The sequence below is a fragment of the Lotus japonicus genome, chromosome 1, assembly GCF_012489685.1.
Source record: "Lotus japonicus ecotype B-129 chromosome 1, LjGifu_v1.2".
Classification (NCBI taxonomy): Eukaryota; Viridiplantae; Streptophyta; class Magnoliopsida; order Fabales; family Fabaceae; genus Lotus; species Lotus japonicus.
In genome coordinates this window covers 123,226,459-123,244,351 of record NC_080041.1, presented here as the reverse complement: position 1 = coordinate 123,244,351, position 17,893 = coordinate 123,226,459, and the positions used below count along the sequence as shown (strand labels likewise).

The 17,893-nt window shown below is 34.8% G+C and overlaps 2 protein-coding genes across 4 annotated transcripts; one reads left to right on the top strand and one right to left on the bottom strand.

Annotated features, from left to right (window-relative positions):
- Positions 1-5,119: 5,119 nt before the first annotated feature.
- On the bottom strand, positions 5,120-8,688 carry LOC130730132 (protein FATTY ACID EXPORT 1, chloroplastic). Of its 2 annotated transcripts, none has more exons than XM_057582042.1 (6): positions 8,456-8,688; positions 6,689-6,923; positions 5,873-6,040; positions 5,694-5,740; positions 5,558-5,598; positions 5,120-5,436 (listed from the first exon to the last, which is right to left on the bottom strand). In XM_057582042.1, exons 1-6 carry the CDS (start codon positions 8,561-8,563, stop codon positions 5,346-5,348), a joined length of 690 nt encoding a protein of 229 aa, XP_057438025.1. In that variant the 5' UTR covers positions 8,564-8,688; the 3' UTR covers positions 5,120-5,345. The 2 variants fall into 2 exon arrangements, with proteins under 2 accessions (XP_057438025.1, XP_057438026.1); XM_057582043.1 differs by having other exon boundaries at positions 6,689-6,941; positions 8,456-8,595.
- Positions 8,689-10,655: 1,967 nt separating this feature from the next.
- Positions 10,656-17,250, top strand: LOC130730131 (DNA repair protein recA homolog 2, mitochondrial). 2 transcript variants are annotated; one of them, XM_057582041.1, is made up of 8 exons: positions 10,656-10,993; positions 11,995-12,055; positions 12,309-12,526; positions 14,192-14,279; positions 15,290-15,462; positions 15,777-15,923; positions 16,036-16,170; positions 16,561-17,250. In XM_057582041.1, the coding sequence occupies exons 1-8, from the start codon at positions 10,940-10,942 to the stop codon at positions 16,837-16,839; spliced, it is 1,155 nt and encodes a 384-aa protein (XP_057438024.1). In that variant the 5' UTR covers positions 10,656-10,939; the 3' UTR covers positions 16,840-17,250. The 2 variants fall into 2 exon arrangements, with proteins under 2 accessions (XP_057438024.1, XP_057438023.1); XM_057582040.1 differs by having other exon boundaries at positions 12,303-12,526.
- The last annotated feature ends 643 nt before the right edge of the window (positions 17,251-17,893 follow it).

The following is a 17,893-nucleotide window of genomic DNA, read 5'->3' as shown; positions in this document are numbered from 1 at the left end:
TTAGGAACTAGGATAACCTATAAATGGTATATATGAATTCTTTGTAGTACAAGTTTTTGTTTTCTTCTTTTGAGTTCAACTTTTTCATAATGCATTTTTACTTCAAATTTCGGCCACTTATTTTTTAATTAAAATATTTTAATTATTAATATTCACGTGTCACCCACCTAAAGCTTCATTGAATGACATGGACAATGCTATATGATCGCTCACCGATGGGAGCATCACTTCCGAGTTTAGCTTCAAGCAAAGATTAAAGTCAAAAAAATTATCTAAGAGCAAATCAGTTGTATTTGGCTTCTCTCCCCGAGAAACTTGCTCTCAATCTTGGATAAATATATCTTTTTACTTTAAAAAAATCACTATAAAATACGGGACCAAAATAGAATTTAACCATAGATATAAATAAAAAATTGATCGAGATATAATGAGTGATTTAATAAAAAAAAAGAAGATGAAAGGGATATGAATATAAATTACATTGTTTGATTGCAGTTTTAGAAAATTGATTTTAGAAATTGATTTTGAAAACTGTTTGCCAAGATAAAACTGTTTGAATTAGATGTTTTTAACATTAATAAAAAGTTGTAATTTGAATGTTAAAAATTGAAAAGTTTAAAAACTGTAATTGAGAACTATTTTTTAAAATAATTTTTAAAAACAAACAGGTTTTAAAATTTTTAGTTTTTAAAAACAGAAAATAATTTTTAAAAATTGTAATCAAACATGCAAGTTTGTGAAAATAAAATAAAAGAAAAAGTGGTGTAATAATTTCATCAAAGAGTTACCATTCATTTCTTTTTCTTTTTGAAAACAAGTAATTTTATTAATAGAAAAAAAATCATGAGGGCAACTCCCTCAAGAAGATTAATCCTACAAACATAGAAGTGAAAACCGACTAAAACAAAGATAGCCCCTAAAAAGAAAAACTCAACAACTCACTTCTCCATAAACAAACCACACCACCAAAAGTTTTTAGAGGTGAGTTCTTAAGTTAAGAACTAAGAACCAAGTTCTTAAGCATTGGAGATGAGTGACGTGAAATTCTTAGTTTTTAAAAATAAGGACTAGTTCATATATTATGAGTTCTTAGCATAAAAAAATATTTTTTCTCTCATCCAAATTGTTTTTTTTTTACATTGGAAATATAAATTACACCCGTCAGGAATCGATCTTTGGACCTCTCCCTACCCAACTTATATGTCCTCCAACTCCTACCATTTGAGCTATCATACGGGGACCCAAACTGCTTTATTACTTTATGAGTTTTAAAAATATTTTATTGCTTTATGAAAATAAATAGTATAAATAATGTGATGTGGTAGGACCAGATGAATAGTGCTAAGAACTCAAAGTTAAGAACTTGTGATTGGAGCAAAATATATATGCAAAAGTTGCTTAAGAGTTGCTTAGAGCACATATGGTTGTACGGGTCAACATGAATAGTGTTTTTTTTTGAAAACCAAATATATATATATATATATATTATATATATAATAAAGAGGAAGAGGCTAAGCTCAAATAGGATAATGAGGAAACAACAAACCAAAACCTCAAACATCCCTAGAATGCACAATCACCTAGCCACCATCTAAGGTATAAACAACAATAACCTCTCTAAACAAAAGAGAAAAGCCAAACCAAAGACCTAAAACAGAATCAAAGGCAACACCAAGAGCTGGAACAACACTCAAGGCGGTCACCACTCCTCCATGAATAGTGTTAAGAACTACAAATCGGTACTCCGTATATATTATGTTAACGTTTTGTTTACATCTTATATTTCTTATAATACATTGTTTAGGTGAAATTAGCCCTGAATTGATATTGAATATCATTACAAATATGGATATTTTTTATATTTAAATATTGGTTTATTATATTATTTTAACTCTAATAATGAAAAAAATTCTCAAAATAAGAAAACAATGGCAATCATTCTCTCCAACCTCAAGCATCTAATAAAATATTAAGTCCGATGGGAAAACAATCAGTAATGAGACGAAAATTTAACATATTAAATAAAATTAACAATAACTTATTAAAAGAGCTAATATAAAATATTTTAGAATTTACAAATTTAACATTTTAACAATTAGGAAAACAATTCTAAAGAGGGGCGACGGCCCCATTTTTCTACGATTTGAGTTCTTCACTTAGTTTAATTATGTAAAAAAAATTACAATCAAATTTAGAAAATCTTTATAATAATGTTTCACTCATTTTTTTCTTTCATTTTTTTTTCACTTATTTTTTTTTTATCTCTTTTCACATCATATTATTTATCATACCTTTTATTTTTATTTTATTTTTTCATTTCTCTCCGAAGTGAGTGGCCTGATGTGTGAAGAAAGACATATCATGCATTCAAGTTTAAAATTTTGGATTGATGTTATTGCGATTGTAAGATTATTTCAAAATGTCTTTGTGCTTGTTGAAGTTATACAATTTGACTCTTGAGATAATGCTCAAGAGCGGTCACCAGTGTCGAGCATGAAAATACTAGTTATAAAGTGTCGACCAGCTGAAAGCAAAAATCCCCAGCCTCAACTTTTATAACATTGCTTGATGAGGGACTCTTTCAAACTTGGCTTTCAAATTAAAAGAATGCAACACTAGCAAGAAATAATTTCTTTTGTTCAAATTCAACGAGGGAAAAAGACTTCAGAAGCACACCAGCAAATATATATAATTGCATTCTAATCCTCTCAATCTTTCTTATTTGTTATTTTAGTCTCTTTTTTTCAAGCTAATCAAGTTCATCAACTTTTAAAATTAAGAAAAATTGGTCTCTCTCAATTTTCATATGCATAAAATCATTAAATCTGATCATTTTCTTTTCAATAATATTAGGTTTTATGATGGATTTGATATATGATACAACTAGTATTGTGACTCGTGTATAGGGGATATTCATTTTTTTATCACATAAATAATATTTTTAAAATTCGCATTATTATTTATTAAGTTTATTTGGTGGGTTGTTGTATCTAGTTATTGGGCTTTCTGGGTTTGGTTTGATCTTTCCAACTCGCTCATTTGAGAAAGTTTTGTTCTCAAGTTCTTATCAATTAATTAAACATTGCTTTGACTCTAAAAAACATTTCTAAAAGTTAAAAGTAAGAAAAAATTGGAAACATTTTAACCAATTTATAGATTTTTTAGAATATATTATGGTTCAAGAGGTGGAAAATTGAGATTTTTAATTTTTGAATGAAATTTAATATTTTGATTAGTGAGGTTTGATGAGAATAACGTCTAGAATGAATAAATTAAATTAATTTGTGAAAACATTTTTACAAAATGAGAATTGAAGATTTTAAAGTAGAATGATAATGGTAAGAGGACTTAATTTGCAACAATTAAAAAGTTGAGAGACTAAATCTACTAAGAAAAATAGGTGGACTAAAATCACAAATAGTCCAAACTAAAGGGACCAAAATGTAATTAAAAAAGGTTTGTAACGATTTACATGTTACTTTTTGATATATTTTTTCTTTGGAAAATAATGTAAAACAAAGGGAAACTAAGGTACAGACAAAGAGTAAAACAAGTCTACAAGTCAGGCTGGTGAACACCTATGAAACGAATACGAGGAGAAGGCACACGAGCACCCAATCTAACCAGATAACCTGCAAGAGCATTGCAATCTCGTTGCACCAGCTTAAGACTAATATTCCAATTCTTCCCAAGCAGTTGATTAATGTCATTAAGCACTAGGAGAAATCTCACATTCCAGATCCTTAAGGGAGGAAATTAAATATGCGCAAGCAGTGTCACATAAAATGTTTCGATATATAGACCCGTGTCCAGATAAGGGAGAGACTGTCACGCAAAGCACACACACTTTTTTAATAAAACTTTGGTTCATGGATGAACTTTCTTTCTTTTTTAGAAAAAAGGCATGTAACCTACTGCAGCAAGATAAAAACCTAGAACATGAAAAATGGGAAGGGTGCATGAGCCACTTATTTAAACCTCCAACCAGAGAAAAAAAACGTGTATGTCTGTGCCTAAATGACCATGTGGTCCACTTCATTAGGAAAACACACATATTCACCACCCATATTCACCACTTGAAGGTCAGTTCATGCCCATTATGGAATCCCTATCACCAACTTTTCTTTACCATCCCCAAAGATTGGTTAGGCATATATAGGTGACAATGACATGCTAGCTTATGCAGACAGCAGATATATGTTTTTTACTTGTGTTAGCTCAAAACAAGACACTTATAAAGCATTCCCCAATTGATAGGGACCAGATTGTTCATATATACCACCGTCGATGGTTGTGCTTAATTTGGTAATGAGGCGATTAAAATGTATGCAAAATTTCATCCCATACTTGGAGAATTGAGGTGACCTAGATATGCAAATTTTGACTCTAATGGGCCTACCTAATGACATAATTACATGTGAAAAAGATGAACAGACAGTACACTATACCACTCCCATATTTTGTGGTGGTTTTTCATGGGCTCGATGTGCATTTATGCTGTTGGTTTGGCATATACAAGCTGGTTTCTCAACCCATTATGGTTTGCTGACAAAAAAATAAACCCATTGTAGCTTAGGATTCTGTTAGGCATATTTGCTTATAGGCTAAAAAATTAAAAATTATTACGCACACCCGTTTCATATTGAATTTTATTTTTTTAACACCCAATGAATAATTTTTTGTTGATACAAGATAGAGCTGAAAAGGAGAAAAAGATAAATAATTAACCTTATAAACAATTGAGAATTTTTTGGAGATGTAAGAATTCATGAAGCCAAGTTCTCTCTAGTGAAGCATGCTCCTCAAATACTTGTATTGGTGTGATATTTGATACATGGAAGTATTGACCTTGATGATCTTGTGAAAAATACTTAAGAGCCTCCCCTCATCATAGTTTAAACCTAAACAATCTCGGTAGCAAAATACTTACTAGTAGACAATTGGTAATTAGCATATGATTATGAAAATGTGTTCCGCATAAAAAGATAAAAAACAAAAAACTCAAATTTGGAACTATCATAGTAAATGAATGTCACAAACCATGTGTTCTTGGAACGAAATTATATCCTCAAATTTAAATACATGCGCCATGTAGTCAGCAGTATTGAAACTAGGTAGCTGTAACAAGCAAAATGAGCTTTTCCATTAAATTTCACATAGCTAGTATAAAATTCAATAAATGCCTAGGAATAATCTAATGCAAAAATCACATTGGCACCTCTTTGATGACCTACTTTCACCATAGTGGCATGGCCAAATTAACTTAAAACCTTATTTAAATTCACAGAAAAGTATAAAATTACATCTTCCATATTCTATAGGCCAACATGACCTTGATTATCTCATCATGCAACGCTGGCAGAAGGCTTCAATTTCTTAGGTGGGGGGTTTCCTCCAGAGATAAGAACATATAAATAAAAGCAGAGCATTGCAGAACTGCAAATAAAATTCAGTCAGACCAAAGTCAGGACAATCTTGCAACCAATAGGCTAAAAGAAGAATAAGATATTTCACCAACAAAAATAATTAACACGTAAGAAGCCACAGATTGAGATACCTTATAATAGCAGTGAAGCCAGTTGGAAATAATTTCTTTGCCTGCATCCAGAAAAGCATGTAAGTATAACTAATTAACTATTGCAATGAAATGGGGCACAATGTAGGGACAGTCTTCGTAAAAATAGATGTAATACCAATGAGTAGCTCTGAAAGTTTTTCCAAATAAGGATCCCAGATAATGCTGCAAATTAAGGAAACAAATTGAGAGATTAAACAACAATTATCCAAAATCCAATTAACATCATGCTGCAGCATTGTATCTTTCCTTTTAATTTGAAGACCAATATGTCTTAATTTTGATGAAATCATATACCTGCTTGTCCTAGAATAAATGGTAAACTTGATTTTCCTTGCTTCCAGACCTTCAAGCTAAACGTGCTGAGGAATAGTAAAGCACCCCCATAGAGCACACCATTGCTCAGTGTTGCAGGACTCCGTGAAAAAAGGAATCCAATAATCCCTCCAGCTAAAACAAACCCACCTACAATCAGGAGAAAAGATTACAGATCAAGTCTTTAAAGAAAGGGTAAATTTCCTAGTAGGACAAATTATCATTTTTTATACTGAAATAAAGTACCATATTTCCCTATTATTGATGTTACAATCAAAATGCCATCCACAATTTCTATATCCTGTTCAGCCTAACATTTGATATTAAAACCACGAGATAGATGTAGAAAGGTTAATAAGCCATAATCTAACACTTGCCTTCATAAAGCCTTTTTGAAGATAAATCGAATTACTGTGCTATTCAAAGATCTTTCACATAATTTACAACATCCTTTGAACAAAAAGAATAATCATTTCCTTTTCCCTTTCACTTAGATTCAATCTCACCTTACCTAGATTTAACAACATTAAGAAGTGTTTACTATTGAAGTATTTAGGTTAAAATGGTCTATCATGACTAGACATGATTTATAGTAAGACATTATAACATTGTTTGATCTATGTACCTAATCCCACCTGTGAGGAAAGGGTTTTGACTTTTGATTGTTAATGTTGACAGAGATAGAGATTAAAAATGCTATTGAACCAAACTTTAATCCACCAACCCAAAAGCGAAATGCATTATGACTTAACAGGAAAGTCACATACCATGCAAATTATCTAAACATGGAACACTTACCGAAGGGAATGCCTAAACAAAAATCATGAATTTTAGCAGTTTTTTTCTGTTGTTGAGCAACACCTTCCTCTGCAAGCCCTGCTTTTTCAGCATCATGGTTGTCCTTTTTTGAATATGGCTCCTGTTTTTCTTCTACATGCAATTTTGTCATATCAGCTGCATAACTCAGGCTATTTTTGGCGTCAGAACCAGCAGTATCTGCGCCCTGCCTCTCCAGACTCATAACAACTGATAACTATATGAGATATGCTTCCTGTTTAGTATCAATATCAAATAATTTCTCTAGAAAACTTTCACTTAACAAAAACACATTAATTATGTTGTCATGCAAGCCTGTTTATCATGTCTTGCACTATGCATTGCAATCTAAAAGTGACATATGCAAGCATATAATTTGACATGACTTTAACGGCACAGAAACATGCCAATATACTAAAATCAAACTATTTCGTGTTCATCACGTCATTAATGGCAACTTCATCATCTACACTTTCAGCGCCCTGTTCTTCATGCTCGTTATAATCAGATGCAGATACAGCATTTATTCATTACCAGTACCTGCGGAGAAAAATTCCTACCTACAAGCAGCTATACATGCCAAATTCAAAAGATAAATATGAAGTGCACCGCTGCTTAGCATCAAGCAAGTGAACAGTAGAAGAAAAGTGAGATAGCACACCAGGCACAGATTAACGATCAAAAGGGAATAAGGTAGTGTTTGGAACAGTGTTGTCAATCTCGAACAGCGGCTGACCACAAAAATGCTATTGCAGTATTGTGCATAGCAAGATGGCCGCTATGCTGAATTTTTGTATATTGTATATAATATAACTAGATACATGTAAATGATAAAAAAATACTCAAAATTCATGGCGCTCATAATTAACATTAAAAAAGTCATAGGTGTCTTAAACAAAACATACTAGTACCAACAAAAGTCAAGGTAACCAAGAAGTTTAAGTCTCTAAATCCTAAACCAAACTGCCAAAAGACATGAAAGTTTTATATCACTTCCTCCTCATCCTCCTTAAACTAGACTATTTTCAGTATGTTTCCGAAGCAAAAACCTTGAAATACCTCCCCAAAATGCCCTACATGAACTTTATGTGGGTTTATATCAGTTCCATCAAATACCGGCCAAATAGCGCCACTATGCCTGCTATTTCCTCCGCTTTAGTGGCCAAAACAGCCGCTACACTTAACCGCACCGCTACGCAGCAACTAGGAGCGGCCAAGGGCCACTATGTGCCGCTACATCACTATAACGCGCTATTGACAACCCTGAGCCTATTTGATGTTGTAAGCACTCATGCAAGTGTCAGGATAAACTTATGAAAAATAGATTATAACCTACCAATAAGCTGTTTAAATTGTCATAAGCTGCTCATAATAACTTACGAGCAAGTACACCTACCTATAAGTTATTTAATGTTGTTTCAATAAGCTGACGAATTATGGGATAAGCACTTAATCAAGGTGTTTTAATTTTCATATTAGCTTACGAATAAGCAATTATACCTACTTATAAGTCTATTTCATCTTGTTTCAAAAAGTTTATCAATCAAGCTTCTCAATAAGTGCTTATGACAAAGCGCTCAATTAAGTTGTTAACTCAAACACACCCTTAAGCTATAAATAAGTAAAATCCACATCATGTTAATGAAAAAAAGGGATTGTATGAACAGGCATTTTGATTTGAGTTCATGTAGAAGTAAAAGCAACAAATTCAGAAAGCACTAGTTGAGGCAATTAGGGGAAAATTGAGACCTTGGAGCGAAGGGGAGTGTAGGTGAGGGAGCGACTCCGGAGGTAGGGGCTGCGATGAAGGCAGCAGAGGTGAGGGTGAGAGATCGCCGCCGCCATGCCTGATCTCATCGGATCGGAGATTCAACAGTCGTTCGATTTGGCGCACCGTAAAGTTGAATTTGAGAGATGTGAAAGATCGTTGCGGGAATGACCCGTCGTCGTCGGCTCCTCCACTCACCAACTCCTCTTGACCACTTGTGTTGTCTAAAATATTAATATTACTTTATTCAAAAAATATTAATATTAAATTGGACAATTTATCTTTTTTTATTTTTTCATAAAATTGATATGTACTTACTAGTCAGGCAAATTTCTTTTTTGGTACATCGGAAAGATAAATTGCACTCGTTAGGGATCGATCTCTTGACTTTCTCTCTCCAACCCATATGTCCCCTAGCTCTTCAGGCAAATTTCTTTTTTTTTTTTTGGTTACAAGGCGGGCTTTAGCCCAAAACCAGCCAATAAAGCCTCTAGGGAAAGAAGTCCCGCAAACATCATAGAAGAGGTGGCTAGAACACTCAGCTGGCGGTTGCCCTAGGAGAATAAGTTCCTGGGGTTCCACGTGACCTAAATTGGCCAGGCAGTTAGTGAGTCTGTTGCCCTCGCGCCAAATATGGGTTACTTTGACTTGTCAATCTCTGCTCAGTTGCTCTTGGATCAAAGTGATGATGGCAGCACAAGAATGCTGAGGGGGCTCTAAAAGCAAATAATATCCAGCTGGTTTATAATTTAATTATTTTGTACAATTTATTTGCTTGTTGAATAAATTCAGGCGGATTAGTACAATTGATTATGAGTTTCAAGTTAACTAGCACGTCCTCACAGGTTGAGGGCCTCATGTGTCCTGTCTTGCGCTCATATCTAAGAATGCTCTTTATCTATTGTGGGAAGTTTATAGATTCCTCTCATAAGATTGAGGGTTTGGGAAATTTTGAAAAAATGCTAGACGACTATTAACAAAAAGAGTTTGATAGCAACTAAGAAAGTCCAAACTCCAAAGACCGGTCAGAAGGATAATTTCCATGTCCACATGTCCATATTTTATCCAAATCAAGCAACAAGATAAGACCATTGCTTCAATGCATAAAATATAAAGGGAAGCTTGAATGGTTAAAGGAATTCTAGAGAGCATTTGAAGATATCTAACAATATTTGGTCATTCTACCTATCCTTGAGTGTCTCGAACTAGGGTAAAACTTGTTGTTGTACACATTGATCAGTAATGCAATAATAAGCTCAACTCTAGTCCTAGAAGAAATATTTCATAACCAATTTATCTTGTGAGCTTCACTCTCAAAGGACTATAATTGAGATACCAATAGATTCAGAAAATAGCCATAACCCTAGTTATAGAAGTGAGACAAACATACCTTTAGTTTCAGATTCAAAACACAATTGTGAAAATTGACCAAATTATTAGGGAGATTCTGAAATGGTTAGAGTTGGCAAGAAAAATGATTAATTGTGCAGTCGTATTATAAGAATCTGACATACCATACGATATACGAAGACCACTAAACCACATGTATTGGTTGACTTTGTACACCAAGAGGATCTCTAGCCAATCTGATAAGTGGACATTGTACATGGACGGTGCCTCCAACCTAAAAGGTAACAAAGCGAGCATAACCCTAGATGGACCAGTGATTTCCTCATTGGGCAATCTCACAAGTTTGAGTTCAGATAAAGCAACAATTAGACCAAGTACAAACCTCTTATCGCTTGACTGAACTTGTCAAAAGAGATGAGGTGAAAATAGATGAAGTATTTAGTAACTCATAACTAATTACTAGTTCGATTCACAATGAGCATCAAACCAAAGAACAACAACAATCAAAGTATTTGACCAAAACAAGAAGTATAGTGAAGACATTTAAAAGCTTTCTCATTCAACATTATCGCCAACAATGACAAACAATTTGATTAATTGAACTTTCTTAAGTTTAGATTTTAATAACGAATGCGAAATCAAACACTACGTATCATTTGTCGTAGAACATCTACAGATGAGTGGATCACACAAGAAGTAGCAATTAAAGTTATCATATTAGGTCTAGAGAAGATATAACAATCTCCAAAGGGGACAAAAATTCTCTTTTTTACATAAATTAAAAATAAATATTTTAAAAATCTAAAATAGGGTCTTAAATTTCTTCCACTTCTCAAACTCTTTCCCCCATTTTCATCTCCATAGCGAACAAAGCCTAACTCAGTTCACCCGTGTAAGCAGCCTGTTCCCCTGTTGGCCGAGGTTGCTGTCGCTACTCGCTACCTCACTTCACTTCAACTTCTGAGGCCAAAGCCAAAGCCAAAAACCACTTCCATTGTTGTCTTCGATGCTTCTCTTTTCTACTTCAGTTTTGGGTTCTCTCAAATCATGCACATGACTGTGAAGTGAAGTGGGTGTGTGCCAAAGAACAAGGAAAGACTACCCCTTCTATCAAAATGCGATTTTTAAGGCCTTTTCTCTCATCCTCTCTTCTCTGCCACTCGCATCAGGTCTCTCTCTCTACTCTTTTCATTGTTCTTATTTGAAGTTTTATTTTTTTACTTTAACATGTGTGTATAAAATTAGAAGATTAAGTTGAACTGTAATTATGCACCCCACAGAGCAAATTTGTGGGTTTAATTTGATAGTTGAATGGAAATGAGATGAGATCCTCTAATGTTTGTTAATTGTAGCTTGTAAGCAAGGCATTGTTTTTCATTCAAGTGTGATGTGAATTTTTGATTTGGGTTTAGGTGTCCTTTCAAAAAGTTAGTAATGGGTTTCTTTAATGAAGCAAGACTTACTGTTATTGAGCAAGTATGCATGAAGGTCCACATTGTGATTAGTTGACTATAGCATGATGGTCAATGTGTATTCTGTTTCTGTAGCACTACCACCATGAGTAAGATGTTTTGGTATTTGCTCAGTTTTATTGATCCCATGGAGCAAAGTTCTCTAATTTGTTTGTGTATCTGATAAGGTAACCAAGCATCTTAGAAAAGATCAGGTGTTTACATCAAATAGAAGCCAATTACCTAATCTTATCTCAATTCACCTGTTGAGCCTATGAAACTCCTGACAAATATGAGTGCTAGAATCCAACCGAATGCACTAAGTAGTAGCATAGATTGTACATTGCCATAAAAGTTTGGCTCTCTATCAAAAGCAAGGTCCAAGGCCCTAGGGCAAACCTAGTCTTCACCAAAAGAACCAGGCTATGTATTCGAGAAAGTGGAAGTGGCTGAACAATTTAACAGCAAAGAGGATGAATTTTAATCAACCACTACCCTCAACACACATTGGGGGAATTGTTATTACGATGGCACCTAAATTTTGCAGTTTTGTATAGATATGCATTTGGTTTCTGTTCCACAAACAACATATATGAGCAAGTCTTTTTATTTTCATTTCTGTCTCTTTGTACCATCTTACGTTTCCATTTGCTCCTAAATGAGTATTTTATAAATAATTTTCATCTCCGTGTATTATAAATTGTGTTTTTGTTTACCAGAACAGAATTGGAGAAATTGTGACCAGGATTCGTCTGAACGCCCGCTTGCTTTCTTCTGCAGGTATTAGTTGCCTTGTCTGCTAAAGTACATGTGTATGTGTGTCTATTTGGCCTGAACGCTTACTTTCTTTCTTCTGTTGGCACCATTCTCTTTCTTTTTTCTATATGCATCTGTGTAGGTGACTAGGTGTACATGATGCCTATATGAATGTATCTGTCTTTCTTCCTTGATGTTTGAAAACATTATGTGCTTATATTTTCAAAATAATCATAAGCGATATTTTATTAACATTAGAATCATTTTCTAGTTTCAGCTGAAGCTTCAGATTTAGAATGTGATGAGCTCTATGATGATGTCAAAGCTGCAGAGAGAAAGAAAACACTTTGCTTGGCTGTCTCACAGCTAGCTAGTGAGTTTAGCAGGGAGTCAATGTTATCTCCGCAGAAGTTTTTTGGTGTACGCCAGGCTCGTGTGGTATCTACAGGCTCATTGAAGCTTGACCTAGCTCTTGGAATTGGAGGATTACCAAAGGTGACAATAGGACTAGTGCATCTAACCCTTATATGGTTGTTTGGTGTAAGAAACTGTGTTGCACAAAGATTTAGGATATGTATCTTTGTGCTCACAGTGTGCTGGTTGATGACCTCAGTAAAATTGTGTAGCGCATTTATTTGCTTTTTTTCTGATGGTTATGGCCTCTAATGCTCTAGATTTACTAGTTTATGTTGATATGACAGTGAAGCCTTAAAATAATTCTTAGCAAAAGCATTACAGAGAAAGTTGGGTGGCTCTTATTGTGGAAAAGAGGGTAGAGTCTTGCCTTAGGTGGTTTGGGATGTGCGGAGAAGACTCATAGAGGCAGTGAGGCACTAGTGAGGAGAGTGGATTACGTGAAGGATAGTTTAGTATTCAATGGTAGTGGGAGACCACAGAAAACCATATCCCAAAATTGTATTTAAATAGTCTGTCATTAAGCATGATTTATGAGAGCAAGTTATGGTGGCGTTTGATCTATTTAGCCAACCCCACCTAGTAGAGAAATGCTTTACATATTGTTGTAGGGCCTTAACAGGAAAACAATTCAGGTTAAGTTCAGATACCAATAGGCATGAATATATAAAACCATTTATGTGTCTTCACCCAATAGCATAAGCTTTTGGGATAGTCGGTTCATTCCATAGTATCAAAGCCTATCCTGGATTGGTTTATTGGGCCACCCATAAACGAGCCACCGCAGATGTCCAGTCCTGCAAACTTCAGGCTTAAGATGTCCAGCTCTGGGCGTGAGGGAGGTATGTTGAGAAGTCTCACATTGACCGGAGATATGGCCAATTAAGTCCTGATAAAGGGTAGAGAAACCCTCACCCTTAAGATAGCTTTTGGGGTGAAGTTAGACCTAGCCCGAGTTCTAAGAATTTCAAACAAGGGCTATAGCAATCCCAAATGTTGACAGAACTAGCCTTCCTTGCGGTCCTTTTCTTCATCCTGTTTCCCTTTGCAGATTAATGTCATCACACTGTTAATCTGAAAAGATTAAAGCTCACAATGTCTTCTCTTTGCATTGTTAGTTATGAAGTTATGGTAAACTTATCATCCTTTATATTGTATCCTGGATGGAGGTATTTTCTACTTGAATAGAATGAACATGATTGTAAGCCCTTTGATGCTCTTCATATTTAGGACAGTTGTACAAGTGGGGTTCCTTTTAGTTTTTTCTTCCCCAGCTCTTGTAAGGTTCCCTTCCCCCCCCCCCCCCCCCTCCCCTTCTTTCCTCTTTCCTTTGCATTCTTCTCTTGAAATGCTTTAAGATTCAGAATTTGAATCTTTTGCAGCCAAAAGGAATTTATCCAGTATTTGAACTAATCAGTTTCTTAACCCAGCAGCAAACCACATGAACTTGACAGTGGTCTCCAGCGATAGCTAAGGTTTTCTAACAGCTTCCGTTCTCTTCCTTTTTGATATACTCTTCGGCTCTCTTCCCCACAGATCATAACCACTAGATAATGCTCATAAAAATGAAAAATAACCATTGGGTAATATATGTGATTTAAATGCTTTGCCAACTATCAGTAATCTGGTTTTTGGTTAGTCAACTATTTCCAGATGGGTACTTGAAATGATAATTCTTCGTAGCTTAGAATTTTTATATCATATTCACGAATTTCCTTAATATGGTATTACATTTAAACTTGTTAGGGCAGGATTATAGAAATTTATGGACGAGAAGCAGCTGGTAAGACAACACTTGCACTTCAGATTATTAAGGAAGCTCAAAAGCTTGGAGGTACATATCAGACTTCTGGTATTTAAGTTTTCAAAATGCACTTCGTGCAGATAAAGAATTTCTGAATTTGTACTTCAATAATATAAAAGTAATTAACTCTATTAATGAAATTTCTGAAACCTGAATGTTTTCAAGTTTCTTATGAGTTGAGTACTGATGTTATTATGGGATTGTAACTAAATCTTAGCCAAGCAAAAATAATGAACTGCCGGAGCTAGCTATGGGGAAATATGATTTTACTTACACTGTATAGATGCTTAAGAAAGGCACATATCAAAACATATATACGGAGCTACTTTCACCCTGGTTTATCCTGAGTTTCAATATATTCCATAGCCATTGTTCTGTTCATTACACACACACTCAAAGCAACTTATTAAATGCTTGGTTGAACATTTGATTCCTCAAGCATGTAATAAGAATTTCTTTTGCATGGGTATGTTTCCTTTAAATGGTAAATGTACATGTTAAGGGCTCAAATTGCAGAGAAACTCCTCCTGAGCTCTCTTATTGTTTTGTAAACCACTATATTAGTTTCTTCATAATATTATTCCATGGTTTCTAACAAGTGAAAAGGAACTAGGACAAAAATAATTTGTTTGAATTTTAAACTAATAAAGTAATCTGGAGGTAGGATCTCCAAGAAAGATTTGTTCAAATATGTAAAACAAATTGGACGCAGTTTAAAATATCTCCTTCACTAGGAAGTAGATTGGTTTCTTGGTGATGATGGTTGCTTGTATAATTTGTTGAATTTGTTCTTCATAACAATACCAGTTTGTGAACATGCCTGGAATGCATTAAGCTGTTTGTGTCTAACGTGTAAAAGTGATTTCTTTTGACTTAGTTTTGTCAGAAAAAAAAAAGAATGAAATTTGTGAATCTACTCGTCAGTTTACACATGCAAGATGCTTAGTACTATTGACCTTTTGCCCTGTTTCTGTTGGACAATATGTTGTTTTTCGCATTGTCTCCTGTCAATTAATAACTTCTGTTTATTCTGTTGGCAGGATATTGTGCATATCTTGATGTAGAAAATGCACTGGACCTTTCACTTGTGGAATCAATTGGTGTAAATACCGAAAACCTTCTTGTCCCACATCCTGATTGTGCTGAAAATTTGTTGAGCATGGTCGATACGTTAACAAAAAGTGGAGCTGTAGATGTGATTGTGGTTGATAGTGTAAGTTACTTTGTTTAGTTACAATTAACAAATGATCTGAAATGGATATTGAGTTGATGTGATCATGTGATACAATATACAAAGCACTGACCTCTACTTATATTAATATTAGATTCTAAAAGTCCTATTTAAATGAGGAAAAAAAATAATGAAATATGATGCAACATGGAAAACACACTCAACTTATCATTTGAGATGCTCTAAAATATTGTTAGATACAATGATGATGTTATGAGGCATTTCCAAAGGTACTTTAACACATTTCTCTTTAGTTTTACTCTCACATGTAATATAAAATGATTTTGTCATTGCAGGTCGCTGCCCTTGTCCCCAAATGCGAACTTGATCAATTAGGAGTTAGTACAAGAAAAGATTTACATTCGCAAATGATGACTCAAGCCCTACGGAAAATTCATTATTCATTATCCCACTCGCAAACTATTCTCATTTTTGTTAATCAGGTCAAAGCCATATTACTTGCAGAACTGTCCATCATATCTTTTGAATCTCAATTTGTAATATATACCAAAAGAACCATGAGATTTACCATTCAATACTGACTTTCGTATACAGATTAGATTTAGTTCAAAAGCATTTAGCGGACGTGGATCTATGGAAGAGGTCACCTGTGGTGGAAACGCTTTGAGATTCTATGCAGCTGTTCGTTTGAGACTTTCAAGATTGGGATTGATCAAAACTGAGGATAAGGTGAGGTCTTACGTATTTCTCAAGAATTGCTAGGCCTATGGCTATGCCTAGCCGGTTAACTAATTTATTCTCTTGTTCTTGAGGAAGGCCTCTCAATCGGCCCTGCCACCTTTATTGTGTTACTTTTCAATGCTATTGCTGATCAGTAACGTGCAAACAGGGACGGAACCAGAAAATTTTAGTAAGAGGGCGAAAATTTAATACATCAAAACATTTGAATGCTCTTCTATTAAGAAATGTTTTTCTCTTGGCGGATCGATTCCCCCATTTTCTAACACCTAGTTCTGTCCCTGCGTGCAAAGTTGCCCGATTTCTTCCTCCCTTTCTGAGCACAGCACCAATTATTTTCTTCTTGTTTTAATTATTTTCTCTTGACATCTGGAGCTTCAGGTAGAGGGTACTCAGATCTGTGTGCAAGTGGTAAAGAATAAACTAGCACCGGCGACAATGAAAAAGGCTGAGCTGGGTATCAAGTTTGGAAGAGGCTTTTGCCATGAATCTGAGGTCTTTGATTTGGCTTGTGACCATGGAATCATTATAAAAGATGAGGGGAGCTACTTGATTGAAGGGGAAACTTTTAGTAGTAGAGAGGCTGCTGAACTATTTTTGGCTAAAAATGAAGGGGTTTGTGATAAGTTAATTATGGACATTAGAAGATTTTATTTTTGAAAACGAGAAGACTTTCAAATATCTTTACAAAAACTTGCCTTTTGTGCTATTGGTAGGCCAAGTCTCTTTAGTAGGCTTTATGTAATTGAGCTTTACAAAAATATTCTGAAGGCATCAGGATTGCCTTCAATGAGCATCAACCTCTGTAGATGAGCAAGGGGATTTAAGTTGAGGGAATTGTCAACTGCAATAATGTGAGCCCCTTATTTTTAAGATATGGAGTTCTGGAAAATCACTCTGCCAAAAAAGAAATTGATTGTTCATGCAAACCATTTGAAACCTTGTTGTCTATTGGAAATGGTTGTTGTATTCACGTGTCAAAGAAATGTGCTATGGAACTATAATGTAAATTATGAACTGCTTCCATTTCTCATCACCCTTCCCAGATTAAATTGTCAGGGTTTCTGGGTCTATTGGATGAATATCTTTTTCTGCATTGTTGGGCATGTGAATTGTTTTTAGACGACATAAAACTATCAATTTTCTTTTTTTTTTTTGGTCAAAGATGTTTTGAATAAAAGCCCAAGGATTACCAAACGGCACTTACAACATGTGAGAGTAAATCTCAAAGAGCGATACACAATACACACGCATATACAAATTAAGAACAAGTATGCACACTCAAATAGAGCTGAAACAACCAGCTGAAACCATGATGTAAAACCCTAAAACCCGTACAAAAGCCTCTAAACCCCCAAATCAACAGATACTAATTGTCTTCAGAGTGTAAAAACTTGTAATCTCAACTTTAAGCAGCACTCCCCTTAGAACAACTCATCGACTCTGTCGGAGTTGCTAGCTGTGCGACATTCAGGAAGTCCAACTCTTGACTTTAGAAGCACCAACGAGGGACAAACCAGTAGCTCTGAGAAAGGAAAAGAAGACTTTTGTAGATTCAAAACATGCAGCAGCATAAAGCTAAGGGGGGAAAGGGGAAGCAGACACAGTGCAGATGCAACAGGGCTAACGATGAGTGCGGAGACCCTGAGCTAAGGCAAGATGATAGGCAGCTTTGGGGAATCAACACAGATAGAACCACAGTCAACTTAACCCC